The 13,887-nt window shown below is 44.7% G+C and overlaps 1 protein-coding gene across 3 annotated transcripts in view; it reads left to right on the top strand.

The window, feature by feature from the left end:
• The window catches only part of MAST4 (microtubule associated serine/threonine kinase family member 4), a gene marked incomplete at its 5' end in the record, with an annotated part of 555,822 nt that overhangs the window by 523,088 nt on the left and 18,847 nt on the right, over positions 1 to 13,887 (top strand). For 2 of the 3 annotated variants that reach the window (XM_080933665.1, XM_080933666.1), the window contains 5 exons: positions 5,284 to 5,406; positions 5,605 to 5,717; positions 7,547 to 7,674; positions 7,965 to 8,200; positions 12,300 to 12,500. In XM_080933665.1, coding sequence (XP_080789791.1) covers positions 5,284 to 5,406; positions 5,605 to 5,717; positions 7,547 to 7,674; positions 7,965 to 8,200; positions 12,300 to 12,500 — 801 coding nt within the window. The remainder of the gene's footprint in view (positions 1 to 5,283; positions 5,407 to 5,604; positions 5,718 to 7,546; positions 7,675 to 7,964; positions 8,201 to 12,299; positions 12,501 to 13,887) is intronic. The other variant, XM_080933667.1, reaches the window with a different exon arrangement.

Here is a 13,887-nt window from a genome sequence, read left to right as displayed (position 1 = left end):
CACTCCAGCTGATTACTAGAAATGAGGGCCTGGGGCTGAGCCAGGCTCTTCTATCTTGATGATCAGCACCATGGCCCAAGAAAGGGAATTAAACCATTGCCTTTGAAGATAAACGAGATAGTCTGTCTTTCTTGCTGATACTTTTCTCCCTCTAGTTTTACAGCCAGTAGGTATGTACTTTCTTTTCTTTCCTATATTGTAGATAGACACACTTTAGACATCTCTTGGAATAGCATCAGGTTTGCCTAGGTAAATTTGTTTTAGCAAGACAAAAATATTAAATATAAATGCATATACTCTACGTGGTAATTAGTAGTTTTATTGATGAAAATTGTTGGCTTGCTGTGGTCAATTATTCTGAGGTTCTACTCCATTATAATAGAAACATCAGTAAAGTCGAGGGCAGCCATTTTCTCTCCCAGTCTTTCCATGACAATTATTTGTTACAGGGATCTGTTGAAGGCCAGGCCCAATGGCACAAACCTATAATCACATCACTTGAGATATAGTGGCAAAAGGATCCAGAGATCAAGATCATCCTTAGCTACATAGTGCATTCAGGGCCAAACTGAGCTACATGAGATACTGTTTTATTTTAAAAAAAACAAAAAGAAAGAAAGAAACCCGCTGCATTACATTGGAGCTCACGATAATACAGTAAAACAAGGCCAGTCAATCCATGGTCTGTGGGCCAGACCTGTCCAGTCTCCTGTTTACATAAACAAAGCTTTTAGAAGCAGAAACACACAGCAGTTTCTTCATAAGACACATCATTTGTGACTGTGTTTGTGCTACAACACAGTTGGGTAGTCATGACAAACTGTAGCCCACAGGGACTAAATAAGAACCACTTAGCCCTCTACACAGAAATTATGCGGGCTCCGTATAAAATCCAGGAAGGCTTAAACCTGGACTGACCTACCTAGGAAGAAACTATTGAACTGAGCCACCGACTGAGCCCCACGTTCCTTCCTGCCCTTTGCAGTGAATGAGTGTGCCTTTGTCTTGGAAAGCCCCTGAAATCCAGGCAAAGGACACAAAGTAGAGTCAGATGGCGAGAGTCTGAAGCTCGTTTGTGTGGCCAAGAGTAGACTTCCTTTAACTCACCCTACCTCATAGTATTGTTGTGAGACATTATGAGGCCACCTGAAGCAAGGCTTAGAACCTGCTGTGGTGCTTCTGGTACTATAACCTTCAGCTTGAACCAAAATCTTCCCTTTTGGTAAGGGCCATGGCCATACCTTGGAACCTACGTACTCCTTGAAATGAGTATACTTCTTCCCACCCTGTCTGCTTTGCCACTTGTCTGAACTGTCAAACAAACTTGTTGTTTCTCTTCTTCTGTGACCTGTAGTCAGTGGTTCAAGAGATAAGAGTGGTTGTCAAAGAAATGGTGTCAAGATATACAAGGGGCAGATTCTTAAGGAAAGATTTTGACAAGGTCGTGCCAAACGTGAGAAATAGCTGCTTTTCAAGATTGCCCAGTGGTAGCATAAATGTCTATATAGATTCCCCATTCAAGTGACCCAAAAGGGCTTCCATGATACTACTGAAAAAATGCATTAGAATGGGCATACCCCCTCTGACAGATGCTCAGAAGTCCCCTGTCCAGTTTGGAGTTCTTCCACTTGATACTCTGTCGTTCCCCTTCTCTAAGAATGCTAGGATCTTTGATTAGACTTGACTTAACAAGACAGGGTAATCGCTCTTGGCAGCAGGTCCCCATGTATGTATGTATCATAAGCTTCAAGTTACTTCTCTGCACATTTTCTCCTTGACTGCTACTGTCAGTCTCTGACAGTTGTAAGAACAAATTCCCGAGGAGAAACACAAAGGAGGTGCTTAAAGGTCTCACTCTTTTAAGCTCTTAGAACAGCCAAGAAGTGATTGCCAAACCAGTAGGGCCAATGTGATGGGTCCCAGTAGGGCCTTCAGAGTGACACTGTGGGCTTCCAGTGACAGCATCTTGTATTCAACGCATATTTACAGGCAAAATAATGCACCATGAAAATGTGTGAATTCACATTTGCCTGAGAGACTGGAGAGGCAGAGGGGAAAAAAGGCCGTAAAGAGCATAATGAATGTTTAAGAAGCTTCCAGTACATTAGTGCCAAACTAGAGCTTGTAGTATGGGACCTTGTGCTATACTTTCTCTCTCTCTCTCTCTCTCTCTCTCTCTCTCTCTCTCTCTCTCTCTCTCTCTCTCTCTGTGTGTGTGTGTGTGTGTGTGTATACTCTTGAACTTGGAGATTCGAGTGGCAAGCCTGGCTTGCTGACCTTCGAGTTGTTCAGATATGTCTGCCAACTATATATCAGCTATGAGCTCTTAGGGCTCTTTGTCATTGTCCTCAGTTTCCTAGTGTGGGCACATTGGACACCCTGGGGTTATTGTGAGGACTAAATGCAATAATGTTTATATGGAGATCTAGTATATGGAACCCGCCACACACTGGGGGATCAAGGCAAGTTCTTCCTTTCCATTCTGCTCCTCCTAGTAATGGGGACTCTCTGTGCATGCAAGACCTGCATATAGTTCACAATACTGTCACCTACACTTTTGCTAGTAGTTTAGACCACAGTCTCCCCCATTTATTCTTTTTAAGTCTTTCGTTCCTTGCATCTTTACGAGTACATGAGAAGCAGGGCCTACTGATAACTTCTTCCACGTAAGGCACAAAAGTACATTAAGGAACTCAAGCTACATCTTCTGTGGCCATGTGTCACTGAGGGGGACTCACTTGTCATTATTCACATGAAGAAAGTTGACTTCTCAGCAGCTTGAGTTCCAGAGGTGGGTAGATGGGAGAGGATGAGAACAGCATTGTCAGGAAGTGCCAAGAAAAACTGCTTCTCTGGGTACAGCCAGAGTTCACAGCCGTGTCATTGACAGGGTGCCACAAGCAGACGCAGCTGCGTTAGTCACTACGGTAATGCAGCTATGGCTGGGCTAAGCATCCAGAGTTGTTCATCAGGGCTTGGTCCTGGATCTGTGTCCGAACTATGGTGAGGGGGTGGAGCAGGAAGTGTGCAATCCCTTTTGGCCTTTGTTTTGCTCCTCCAAATAAAAGAATTGCTAGAAGAAAATTACCCTAATAGGAGCTTAAGAGGACATTTATTGGGAGCAACAAGAAGCAAGGTGCACAGTGATCTGGAATGGGATGTGGAGGAGGGATGCTATAGAATAGACTTGCCAACTGGCTTAGATATCTAGCCTGGGCAACAGTGGATCCACTCGTGCTGGAGAAACAATGCAGCAAAAGGAAACTAAACCATAGGACCCCATATGTAGGGTGAGAGTAATGCACTGCATCTGTGCCTGCATTATTTAAAGACAGACCTACGTGTAGCCTCCTTATTATTCTTGTCTGGAAGGTCCTAGGCCATTGAGCTTTGTTGCTTTTCTTTAGTCTCCCCAATTAAAACTGGAGTTGGTGATGCTGACCCTATCTACAGGTATTTTCAGTTATTTAGACAAAGCACGGTACCTAAGCATCAAATATAGTACTGTCAGGGCAAGATATCTTCTTACGAGTTTCTACAGGTTCCAGGCACTCAGAAGGAGATAGCATCCCCATCACACGGCAGCAAAGGGTATTGGATGCATTCTTCAGACTAATGGATAAGAGAGGTATGGTAGGTTCAAATCATAGGGTGCAAGTGTTTAAGACACTTGTTTGTGGGTTTTTTCTAGCAAAGGAAGGAGTTTTCTTTGCAGATAATCTTTAAGATAAGTTTGGATTTTGCCAGTAGAATGGAAATTCTTGACCCTCAGCCAGTAAGAAATATAAACCAGAAAGCGGGGGTTGAGGCCTCTCTCTCCTCATGCTCCCTTCCTTTTCCTGTGTCTTCTCTGTCTGTGGCCTGCAGACCATAGCTGAGAAGCCACTGGTGCGGTAGCTGCTCAGAATCTGGGCAAAGATTCTTATCTGCCAGGCTGTGGTAGCATTTTAATCCCAGTACCTAAGAGGCAGGGGCAGGGAGACTTCTGAGTTCTAAGCCAGCCTGGTCTACAGATGGTTCCAGGATTGTCAGTGCTATGCAGAGAAATTCTGCCTTGAAAACAAAAAAAAAGAAAGAAAGAAAGAGAAAAAGAAAGAAAGAAAGAAAGAAAGAAAGAAAGAAAGAAAGAAAGAAAATGAGAAAAAAGAAGAAGAATGATTCCCATACGTGTGCTTTGTACAGACCAGTCATTATCCCCTCTCGGGGGATTTACCCACTTTTCTCTGTCCCCTCCATTCTAGTGTTCTCGGAACAGCTAGACCATGTCTCCTGCTGGAGGCATCCCGTGGATATGATTGCACCCCTTTCCCAGCCACAATCCCCAGACCTTCCATCTCCCTTCCCTTTCCCATCCTGTTCCTTTTGCATCCACAGAAGACAGGATGGGAGGCATGGGTGACAGTCACAGAGAGAAGCAGCCACATCCCCCTTCCCCCACCCTAGAAGTAAGCTTGACAGACAAGCAGATTAGTCCTCTGTGTTGGTCTTCTGAGAAATCCTTCTTTCTGATACTTTCTCAGTTATCTATAGTGGTGTGCTGGGGTAGGGCAGGGCCTGCTCTTACCAAGAGACTTCCTTTTCTTTCAGTGGGATGTTGTAAATACATTTTCAATGAGCCTTGCCCTTTAAACTTAACTATTTAAAGCCATTAAACAAACAAAAAACCAACAAAAAACAAACAAACAAAAACCTTTCAGCAAACTGTATTATAACAATTATCTGGTAAACAGAAGCCTCGGCTTTAGCCCCTGGGACTGACTTTGTTAGACTAATTATAAATCTGTATAACCAGTTTATCATTTCTTCCTCCCTGTGTTAATGAGCGATTGATAAAACTGAATGGCAACCGTTATATAATACTTAGGAAAAACCCAGCATTATTACCCTTCCCTCCAGAAGAAATCTTGCTGGAAGCATGTTTTGCACCTTGTTAGGATCTTCAGGGTTTGTAATGATTGAGTCTGCTTTTGGGCCAATGTGCATCCATGTCCCCAGGTTCAGTATAATGTGATTTTAAGTGGCCCTGTCATTAACCTTTGAAAAATGGAAGAAGTTGTAGAAAAATTAACAGAGAAATCTGTGCTATAGCAACTGCTGTTAGCAAAATCAGATTTCCTGCTGATAAATTATAGGAGTGTTTTTCCCGGGTTTGGTTGCAGGAGGTGGAGTGTGGGCTCCACCAAGTCTTCACTTCACTAATAAATACGAATTGTTTGTGAGGCTGCAGCTTCCTTTGTGCAGAGGGAGGCTCAGCCTCTCAGCCTCGCTTCTGTCCCTGTCCAGGTGGCGCCTACGAAGTGAAGCAGCATCGTTTCTTCCGCTCCTTAGACTGGAACAGTTTGCTGAGACAGAAGGCAGAATTTATTCCCCAACTGGAATCGGAGGATGACACAAGTTATTTTGATAGTACGTGCATTATCTGACATCCTTTGGCCTTTTCTAGATTGTAAAAACATAGTGCATCTCCAACTTTGTACTTTCCGATCTTGTACCTACATATTCTAGAAAGCTCTGTGTTGTTCTGATCCAGGTCCTCATAGTGTAGTCCTCTCTGTTAAACATGGTGACTGAGTAACCCGACTGTTCCCAAACCTTCCTCCACAGCTCGGTCAGAGAAGTATCATCACATGGAGACTGAGGAGGAAGATGACACAAATGACGAGGACTTCACTGTGGAGATAAGGCAGTTTTCTTCCTGTTCACACAGGTTTTCAAAAGTAAGTGAGACAGGGCATCAGCATGCAGGATCCTGGGGCGATCGCCCGTGCCTGGTACCCAGTGCCGCTGGACTAGACTGTAAAATCACCTGCCCTTTGTGGGGTGTGAGGCCTCCATGGTCTAACTTTGGGAGTTTGTTGTTGTTTTGAGACAAAGACGTCAATGCCTTGTTGTCTTTCATGATAGTTGTCATGTGGTGAACTCTTACCTGCCCCCTAAGGTCTAGCTAAGAGGTCATCTGTGGAGGCTTTTGTCAGTGAGGAAGAACATAGGTGTCCGGTGTGCAGAGATCCTCCTTGGGGGGTGTCCGGTGTGCAGAGATCCTCCTTAGGGGGTGTCCGGTGTGCAGAGATCCTCCTTAGGGGGTGTCCGGTGTGCAGAGATCCTCCTTAGGGGGTGTCCGGCGTGCAGAGATCCTCCTTGGGGGACTCAGTACAACCCTGGAATGATGCTCAGTTCTTTGCATGAGCAAGAGTCCTTGGGAGACACTTGACTTTGGGATGAGAAAGTATTTCGATCAGTAATCGAGATTATCATTTACATTAAAAAGGCAGTAGGAAGACCACTCTAGAATTTCAGAAACAATAGAAGATAATAAAATTGGTTATTGAGAGAGATCCCTTTCTATAAACTCAGGTTAGATTTTAAAGCAACCTGATTTTTGGTAGGCTAGGAGCCCAGGGACAATGGAAATAAACCACACCTCCCTTCCACTAGTCTCAGTTGCTAGTATCTTTGTGGTTGCCATGGCATTTTGCATGATTCCTCCTTAGGAATTCTATAGCACTCTGTACATTTTCCTGAGTGATCACCCAAAATGCATCTGCAAATCAGGTGGTTCTACCCCTCTCTGTTTATCGGACCAACATAGGAGTGGGGATTTCCCTGAAGACTTACAGCAAGTGTGTCCTGAAGCAAGTTTAACTAACAGTGGGTGGGTCCTCAGAACATACCCATCCTCTGCTCTCTCAGAACCCCTCCTAAACAGTTTGCTTCTTTACTTTGAAAAGTGTTTTATTTTTCCCAGCTCCCTTCTTTAGCCTAACCTTTTACTAAGGCTAGAGATAGTAGGGGCCCAGGGCCCATTTCCATGAGAGCCGTAAACAGCTGGAAGGTAAGAATGATGTACTGGACTCTCCACACTCCCAGTTTTACCTCAGATACTTCCTGTGAGACTGTTGTGATTCAGAAGTGGGCTAAAAGAGGCCTCTTTGCCTAAGCTTTAGTTTCCTGTACCAGCAGCTCTCTGACTGATTTGTAAACCAAAGGTACCTGGTCAGCTCCTTCCTTCTGCAAAACAGACCCCACTCTAAGTCCTGAAACACATCACCCCACACTCAACTTTAACTCCTGACTGGTGGCCATTAAACACTTTTTCTTTTCTGTACATTTTCTCTATCTGGTTACTTTCTGAGCCTGAAGCCAGTCTGAGACGTAGAGCGATCCAGAAACCATGAAACCCAAGAGCATCTGCAATTACTTGTGAACACTGCCTCCTGGGCACTGGGTGAAAGGAGAGGGTAATTCAACTTCGAAAAGAACTTGTCTCCGTGCCTTGACCATCTCGTGGCACGCACACATTGTTAGTGTTCTCCACAACATGGCCCAGTTCACGCTTTTTTGTTTTGTTTCATTTTTTTAGAGCAAGGTTTCTCCGTGTAGCCCAGGTTACCCTAGAACTCAGAGATCTGCCTCCCTTCTGCTTCCCAAGTGTGTGATGAAAGGTGTGTGGGCCACCAGTTTCCACTTCTATATTCAGGTTTTTTGTTTTTTTTCTGACAAGCTCTTTTTAGATGTAGTTGATAAGCAATGGTTATTTGCCTCACAGGTTTTTAGCAGCATAGATCGAATAACTCAAAATTCGGGAGAAGACAAAGACGACTCTGAGGACAAGACCAAAAGCACAACTTTGCCATCCACAGAGACACTCAGCTGGAGTTCCGAATACTCTGAAATGTAAGTGAGAAGCCTCCCAAGGGCCCTCATAAACAGTGAACGCTAGGGCAGTGCTTCTACACCCACCTCCAGAGTTCCTACTACAGTAGTTCTCGGGCCACCCCAAGAACATGTATTCCTCCCATGTTCCCTGCTTGGGCTGACACTGGGTACCATATCCTAAGAACCATTGCTCTAGACATACATTGGTTAGGATTATCCAGCTTCTCTTTTAACCTGGTTTCTTCAAGCCTCTGCCCTTCATGGTTTCCTGGAGGTGAATAAGTGATTTGCTCTTGTTTTTAATTAAGGCAACAGCTATCGACATCCAACTCTTCAGATACCGAAAGCAACAGATGCAAACTCAGCTCTGGCCTGCTTCCCAAACTGGCTATCTCAACAGAGGGAGAACAAGATGAGGCTGTCCCTTGCTCTGGAGACCCCAGAGAGGAGCCAGAAAAGCCTGTCCTTCCTCCTGAGGAATGTACTCAGGAGGAGCCTGAGGTCACCACCCCAGCCAGCACCATCAGCAGTTCCACGCTGTCAGGTAACTGTGGCTATTCTTGTTCCGCTCGGCGCCACTGTTGAGGAGTCTACAGACTCACTGAGTCCCAGGCGTTACCCAACCATCAGGGCAGGTGCTCTCTCTCCTTCTGGACTTCTTCCGTGGTCCTACTTCCACTTCTTTAGGGAGACCTTCTAAGAACTTGGGTCAGCTGTCTCCACCTACATCCCCAGTGCCAAGCCTTACAGCAGACTGACCTGGCTTCAGCTGGACCGTACAGGCACTTAACTCTGCCTGCTTCCGTAGGGCCCTCTGATGGCCGGCAGAACCTGCCAAAGGAGCACGTCCTTGGCTGCTGATACAAAGACACAGTAAAATTGCATCCAACTTAGAATGAGGGACAGTGTCACATGGACCAACCACCACAGTTACCTTTGAAAAGAGCTCCAGATCTACATGATGAACTGTGGGCTCTCCCTCCAGCCCTGAGCTGCATGGTAGCCTTGTTGAAGGAGTTAGCTCCTGTTATTAGGTCTTGTCATACCAGACACACCTTGATGTACAGTCCCTTGCCACTACCTCAAACTGAGGTTCACAGAACTTGTGGGAGGGGAACCAGTAGCCCCACTCTCCTCCCCTGGTGTCTGATTGTATCTCAAGTACCACCTGCACAGAGCTGACACTTCCCAGGCTGTGGCAATCTGAATCAGACATTCCTGAAGCTTCTCTCCCTGCTGGGGTGAGGTCCAGTGTCTGGACTTCTCATTAAAGGTACTTCTGTACCTTTATGTGAATTCAGCTTCCTGTCAATAGGAGCATTGTTTTTTAGATCAATTTAAAGTCCTTAATACCCCATCATTGACTCCCACCCTTAACAATGGAGGTGTTTTCCTTAGACAACCAAATTTCCATCTCCTTCCCTAAGAACAGGCCGTTTAGGTCCTTGTACAATATCACCCGGTTTATAAAGGTTGTACAGCAGCATAAACCTCTGCAAAGCAGTGTGGGTTTATGCTTTTTCTTTTTTTAAAGCAAAAAGTGACTCTGACTTACAGTTATTGCAGTGGTCATTACGCCATATTCAATCTGCTATACTAATAAGCATAAATGATTCTAAGAGTTTCCATCCACATTTTTAAGCTGAATGTTCATAGTGAACGATTTGTTGTGTTTTTTTAAACCATAGTTTTAAAAATCTTTCAGGCTAAATTTCAGCCTCTCTAAAATGTTTGGATCTTTGAAGCTTCATGCATGCTTTTTCTCTCTTTATACCTCAGTTCTGTTTCCGTGCTGGGTGACCCAACTTTCTCTGTGAGGCCAAGATAAGAGCATTGTGAAAATAGTACAAGGATATCCTTATCTTACCATTCATATCAGATATAAGGGGCTGGGTGTATTTATATTCCTGGCTGTAGGGGTCTCTGACTGGCTCTCAGTTGCCTTACCCTGAATACAGAGTATATTCAGCTCCACTTAAAAGTTCTTGTTTACCTTATCTCAGAGTCCTGAGCCTACTCAGAAGGGTAGGAGGTGAAGGGAGGGAGGGGGCAGTGTCTAAGTGCTTGATTGATTGCTTTCATAATTAAAAATACCCGCTGAGGTCCTGCCATGCCTTTTGATTAATAGAGTCAACCCAGCTTTTCTCAATCTGTCTCCCCCATACACATACTAAAAAATAATCAAAGACCTTGGGGGCTGCACAGGATAAAGGCATGAGTTGATTTGCTTACAGCCAAGGGTAATTAAGGAACCTGAAAAGCATGGCTGTAGTAAAATTAAATCTGTTGATTTAAGCACCACCATCAAAAGGAAGGAACCCTTGACATTTAAAGAACATTAAGGTGACATCATGTGGCATTGGCAGAAAGGCTCTTGCTCATGCATGGTACTGTAAGATGAGGTAGTAGAGGAAGAAACCCGGAAGGACAGGAGAAGAAAATATTGTGCCCCATCCTGACATTTGGGAAAGCACGTGTTGGTGTCTGTTTTGCTTTTCTCCTTGACTACCTTGTACTCAAATCCTTGAGAAGTAAAAGTTGTGAAATCAATGGTGTGATGCTTAAAAGCTCCCAACAAATTCTTGGCTGTAAAAAGCTGCTTTTCCTTTCCCTCCTCTTCTCCCATCTGAACTGCTCAGAAGGGAAGTGAGTCATCAAAGCCAAAACTCGGTGTAGAGAGAAGTTGCCGGCTAGAGAAACAGCCTTGATCCAGCCGTTCACTTACGGCTTTGAGCAAGCAAAGTACATGCACTAGTAGATGACCATGGGGTCTTCCCAAGGAGTGAAAGGCTGTTGATATCTGCCTTAAGATTTCCTTAGCTGTTGACCCAGTGGGTGTAGTAATAAATACTAATTAATAAAAGCAACATCCGGGTAATAAATACTAATTAATAAAAGCAACAGCAGGGTCGCTACCTGCTGCAATTATCTTCCTGAATGAAAGACATGCACACAGCCTTTATATTTAACATGCCGTAAAGAACACAATAGCCAGGCCACTGCCTGACCTCCAAGCAATCAGGCCACCTCCTGCCAATAATCCCGAGTCATTACTTACTAAGCTCTATGTTCTACCTTGGCTGTTCTAGGCCCGGTTGGGCAGCCCTCTAGGCCATGCTCTCCTGCACCTTCACATAGCTGCTCTTCTCTGTTCTCCGCTCTCCTCAGACATGCTATCTCTCCTCCACACCCTCCCAGCATGGTGGATCTCCTTTCTTCTCTTGCTTCCTGTCCCAAGCCCAGGAAATCCTAAAATCCATTCTGTTTGCCCTGACCAGCTATTGGCTGTTGGCACCTTTATTTACCAGTCAGAACCAACAGGGGACAGGTTCCCAGAAGCTCCATGAAGACACTCTTGTACAGTTTTGGGAAAACATAATTAGCATTTGCAATACAAGCAGCTACAAATGGGTGTTATTGTTGAAGACCAAGAATCTTTCCTGTTCACACGGCATAGTACTCACTGTCCATGTCTACCCTGTTAGAGCCAACGAGTATACCCCTTCACAAACTAAGGCCAGACAAGGACTGTGCAGCTAAGAGGTGTGTATGTCACAATACAGCTATTTAGGCCAACTCTTGCCCAGGCAGAGAATGTTGTGTGGTCAGCATTTTAAGACAAGCTGGCTAATCCCTCAGAAGATCACTTGCAATGGCATTTGATACCATACCTGCTCTATAGATCTAAAACAATACCATTAATGAGTTTCATGATTACAGAATTTTATGTTTTATCTCACAGCATAGAATCTGAGATATTCATGAGATATGGTGGGGGGTGGTTATTCGTGATTTTAAAACCAGAAGCCATTTAGCTTGTCGAGTACAAAGGAATTAGGAACATGAGTCACTGCTCAGTATATTTCTAAGGGACTTGTGATTCCCTTCCGAGAATTCCCTTACTCTCCACCTCTGCGGTCTCCCTGTCACCACCTTCCCTCATGTTTCTATTCTCAGGTGAAGATCCTAATGTGTTAACTTAAAAATAACCCCACTGTAAGTTAGGGGTTGATTAACTGACAAAGAAGGCTGTGGTTCGGAGTGGGTAGAGGAAGATGCTGTAGAGGACCAGCACATGGCGGAGCCTAGATTGGAAGCCCGGACATTGCTACTAAGCAACATCTTGTGTCTTTTCCTTTGAAACTTACAAAGAGCGTGCAGTGGAAACAGGCATGGAAGGAATCGGAGACATTTTGACTCTGTGTGTTATGTACCTGGAAGGAAGTGACACAGGCCAGCCTGCAGAGTGATAAATGCTGTCCCCGTAATCTGCAGCAGTCGTGACAATAACTAGTATCAATCTGAGGGAGGCGATTAGGTTTATAAGACGAACTGCTTGAACGCCCATGGGAGGAAACTCAGGGTCTGAAATATAGATGGTAGGAAGTTATTCTCCTGCTTAAACAGAATCTTCAGGACTTTACCTGACTATGCACAGGAGTATGAAACCTGGAAAGATAGCTCCTCCACCTTTTCCTCCTCCACAGTATCTCTCTCAAGCCAGGTGCTTCTCACATTCAGCCTGGGAAGACTGGACCTAAGAGGCACATGGGAGTTTGTCTGTTTGTCCGCCCTTTTCTATCTTCCCGTCTCCTCCTCTCCGATCCTAACTTCATGAATGTGTTTATTCCTTCTTTGCACAGTTGGCAGTTTTTCAGAGCACTTGGATCAGATAAATGTGCGAAGCGAGTGTGTGGACAGTGCAGATAATTCCTCAAAGCCATCCAGTGAACCTACTTCTCACATGGCTCGACAGCGATTAGAAAGCACAGAGAAAAAGAAAATTTCGGGGAAAGTCACAAAGTCTCTCTCTGCCAGTGCTCTGTCCCTCATGATCCCAGGAGGTAGAGACACGTCAACTTGCATGAAATTGTGTGATTTGTGCATGTGCTTCCTTCCCCCCTCCCCATGAAATGGTGTGATCTGTGTGTGTGTGTGTGTGTGTGTGTGCTTCCTTCTCCCCTCCCCATCTGAGATGCTGATTGAAATTGGTTTGCATGAGGCAGTCACAAGTGGGATCCCAGGACACCTGTGAGTTTCCCTCCAGGACCTCTGGGGCAGCCAGAGAGCCTGTGCATCTCTGTCTCAGCTCACATTCTGTATCCGGGGAGGAGGCTAGAGCTGTTTCTTTCCCACGAAGGTGGGTTTCATTTGTTTTCTTAAAGCCTTTTTCTCCCCACGAGCTAAGTACTGAATTTCCCTCCCTGGAATAATTCTTTCTGCAGACCACACACTGAGCATGTACTTTACAGAACGCTAGGTATGCTTTGCTTCGTCTAATTAATGAGTAAACAGACGCAGAATGTAAGCTTTACATTTCTGGAGATGGCAAAGACTTTCTTCACAGGAGGTAGTTGAAATAAGATGTTTTCCAAATCATGCGGACTGAACCTGACTTTCTTTGCTAATCTCTGTCTTGTTTTTGGAAAATCGGGCTTAATTATGGTTTTGTTGGATTACTGTGTTTTCCTACAACTTAGTTTGCATCTACTGATCAGTAAGTCTGTAGTAATTCCCCTGGCAGAGATGAAATAAACACACTGGTGTTTATGATATCATTCAGCGGTAGGGGGAGGACTGGAAATTGAATTCTTATTATAGGTGACATGTATTGGAAAGAATTCAGATTATATCAAAGAGACTACTTAATTTTTTACATCTTTATTTGTGCAAAAAAAAAAAAAAAAAAACCTGATGAAAGCATTATGTAAATTCCTTGGCCAGGAAACATCCCATTGAGCCCCATAAAGCATCTAACTCCTGCCTGTTGTCTGTATGGCCATGCACACTTCACGGCTGCCCCAGTACCCATGTGGATCAGGGAAGGGCAGTTCAGTGTGGGTTAGTTCATCTGTACAAGTAGGTAAAGTAGCCTGAACTGTGGGGGAAAAGGAGAGTTACACCATTTGTAGAAGAAAGGGAGACCCACCATGTGGTTAAGAAGGGGATCCTAACCTTCCCACAGTTTGAATCTTAAGCAGCTGTCCTGTCCTCTGCTCACATGACATGGTCCCCATTCACCAGTGACCTCTATTTACCTGGCCTTTGGATTAGACAAAAAGAAAGTGAGTGAGGCACATGGGTGAGAGGAAAAGAACACTTTCAGTAACACTTAGCTTTGTTCTTGTTTGGACAACAGACGACTTAGAACACAGGCAGTATGGATGCCTCCACCTTACAGTGACCATGTTGGGCCTTGCCATGCCCTTGTGAGTCTCCAGCACTACAGGG

Source organism: Micromys minutus, assembly GCF_963924665.1.
Source record: "Micromys minutus genome assembly, chromosome: 20".
In the NCBI taxonomy this organism is placed as follows: domain Eukaryota; kingdom Metazoa; phylum Chordata; class Mammalia; order Rodentia; family Muridae; genus Micromys; species Micromys minutus.
Note: the sequence above shows the minus strand (reverse complement) of the source record. Positions and strands in the feature narration are given on the sequence as shown.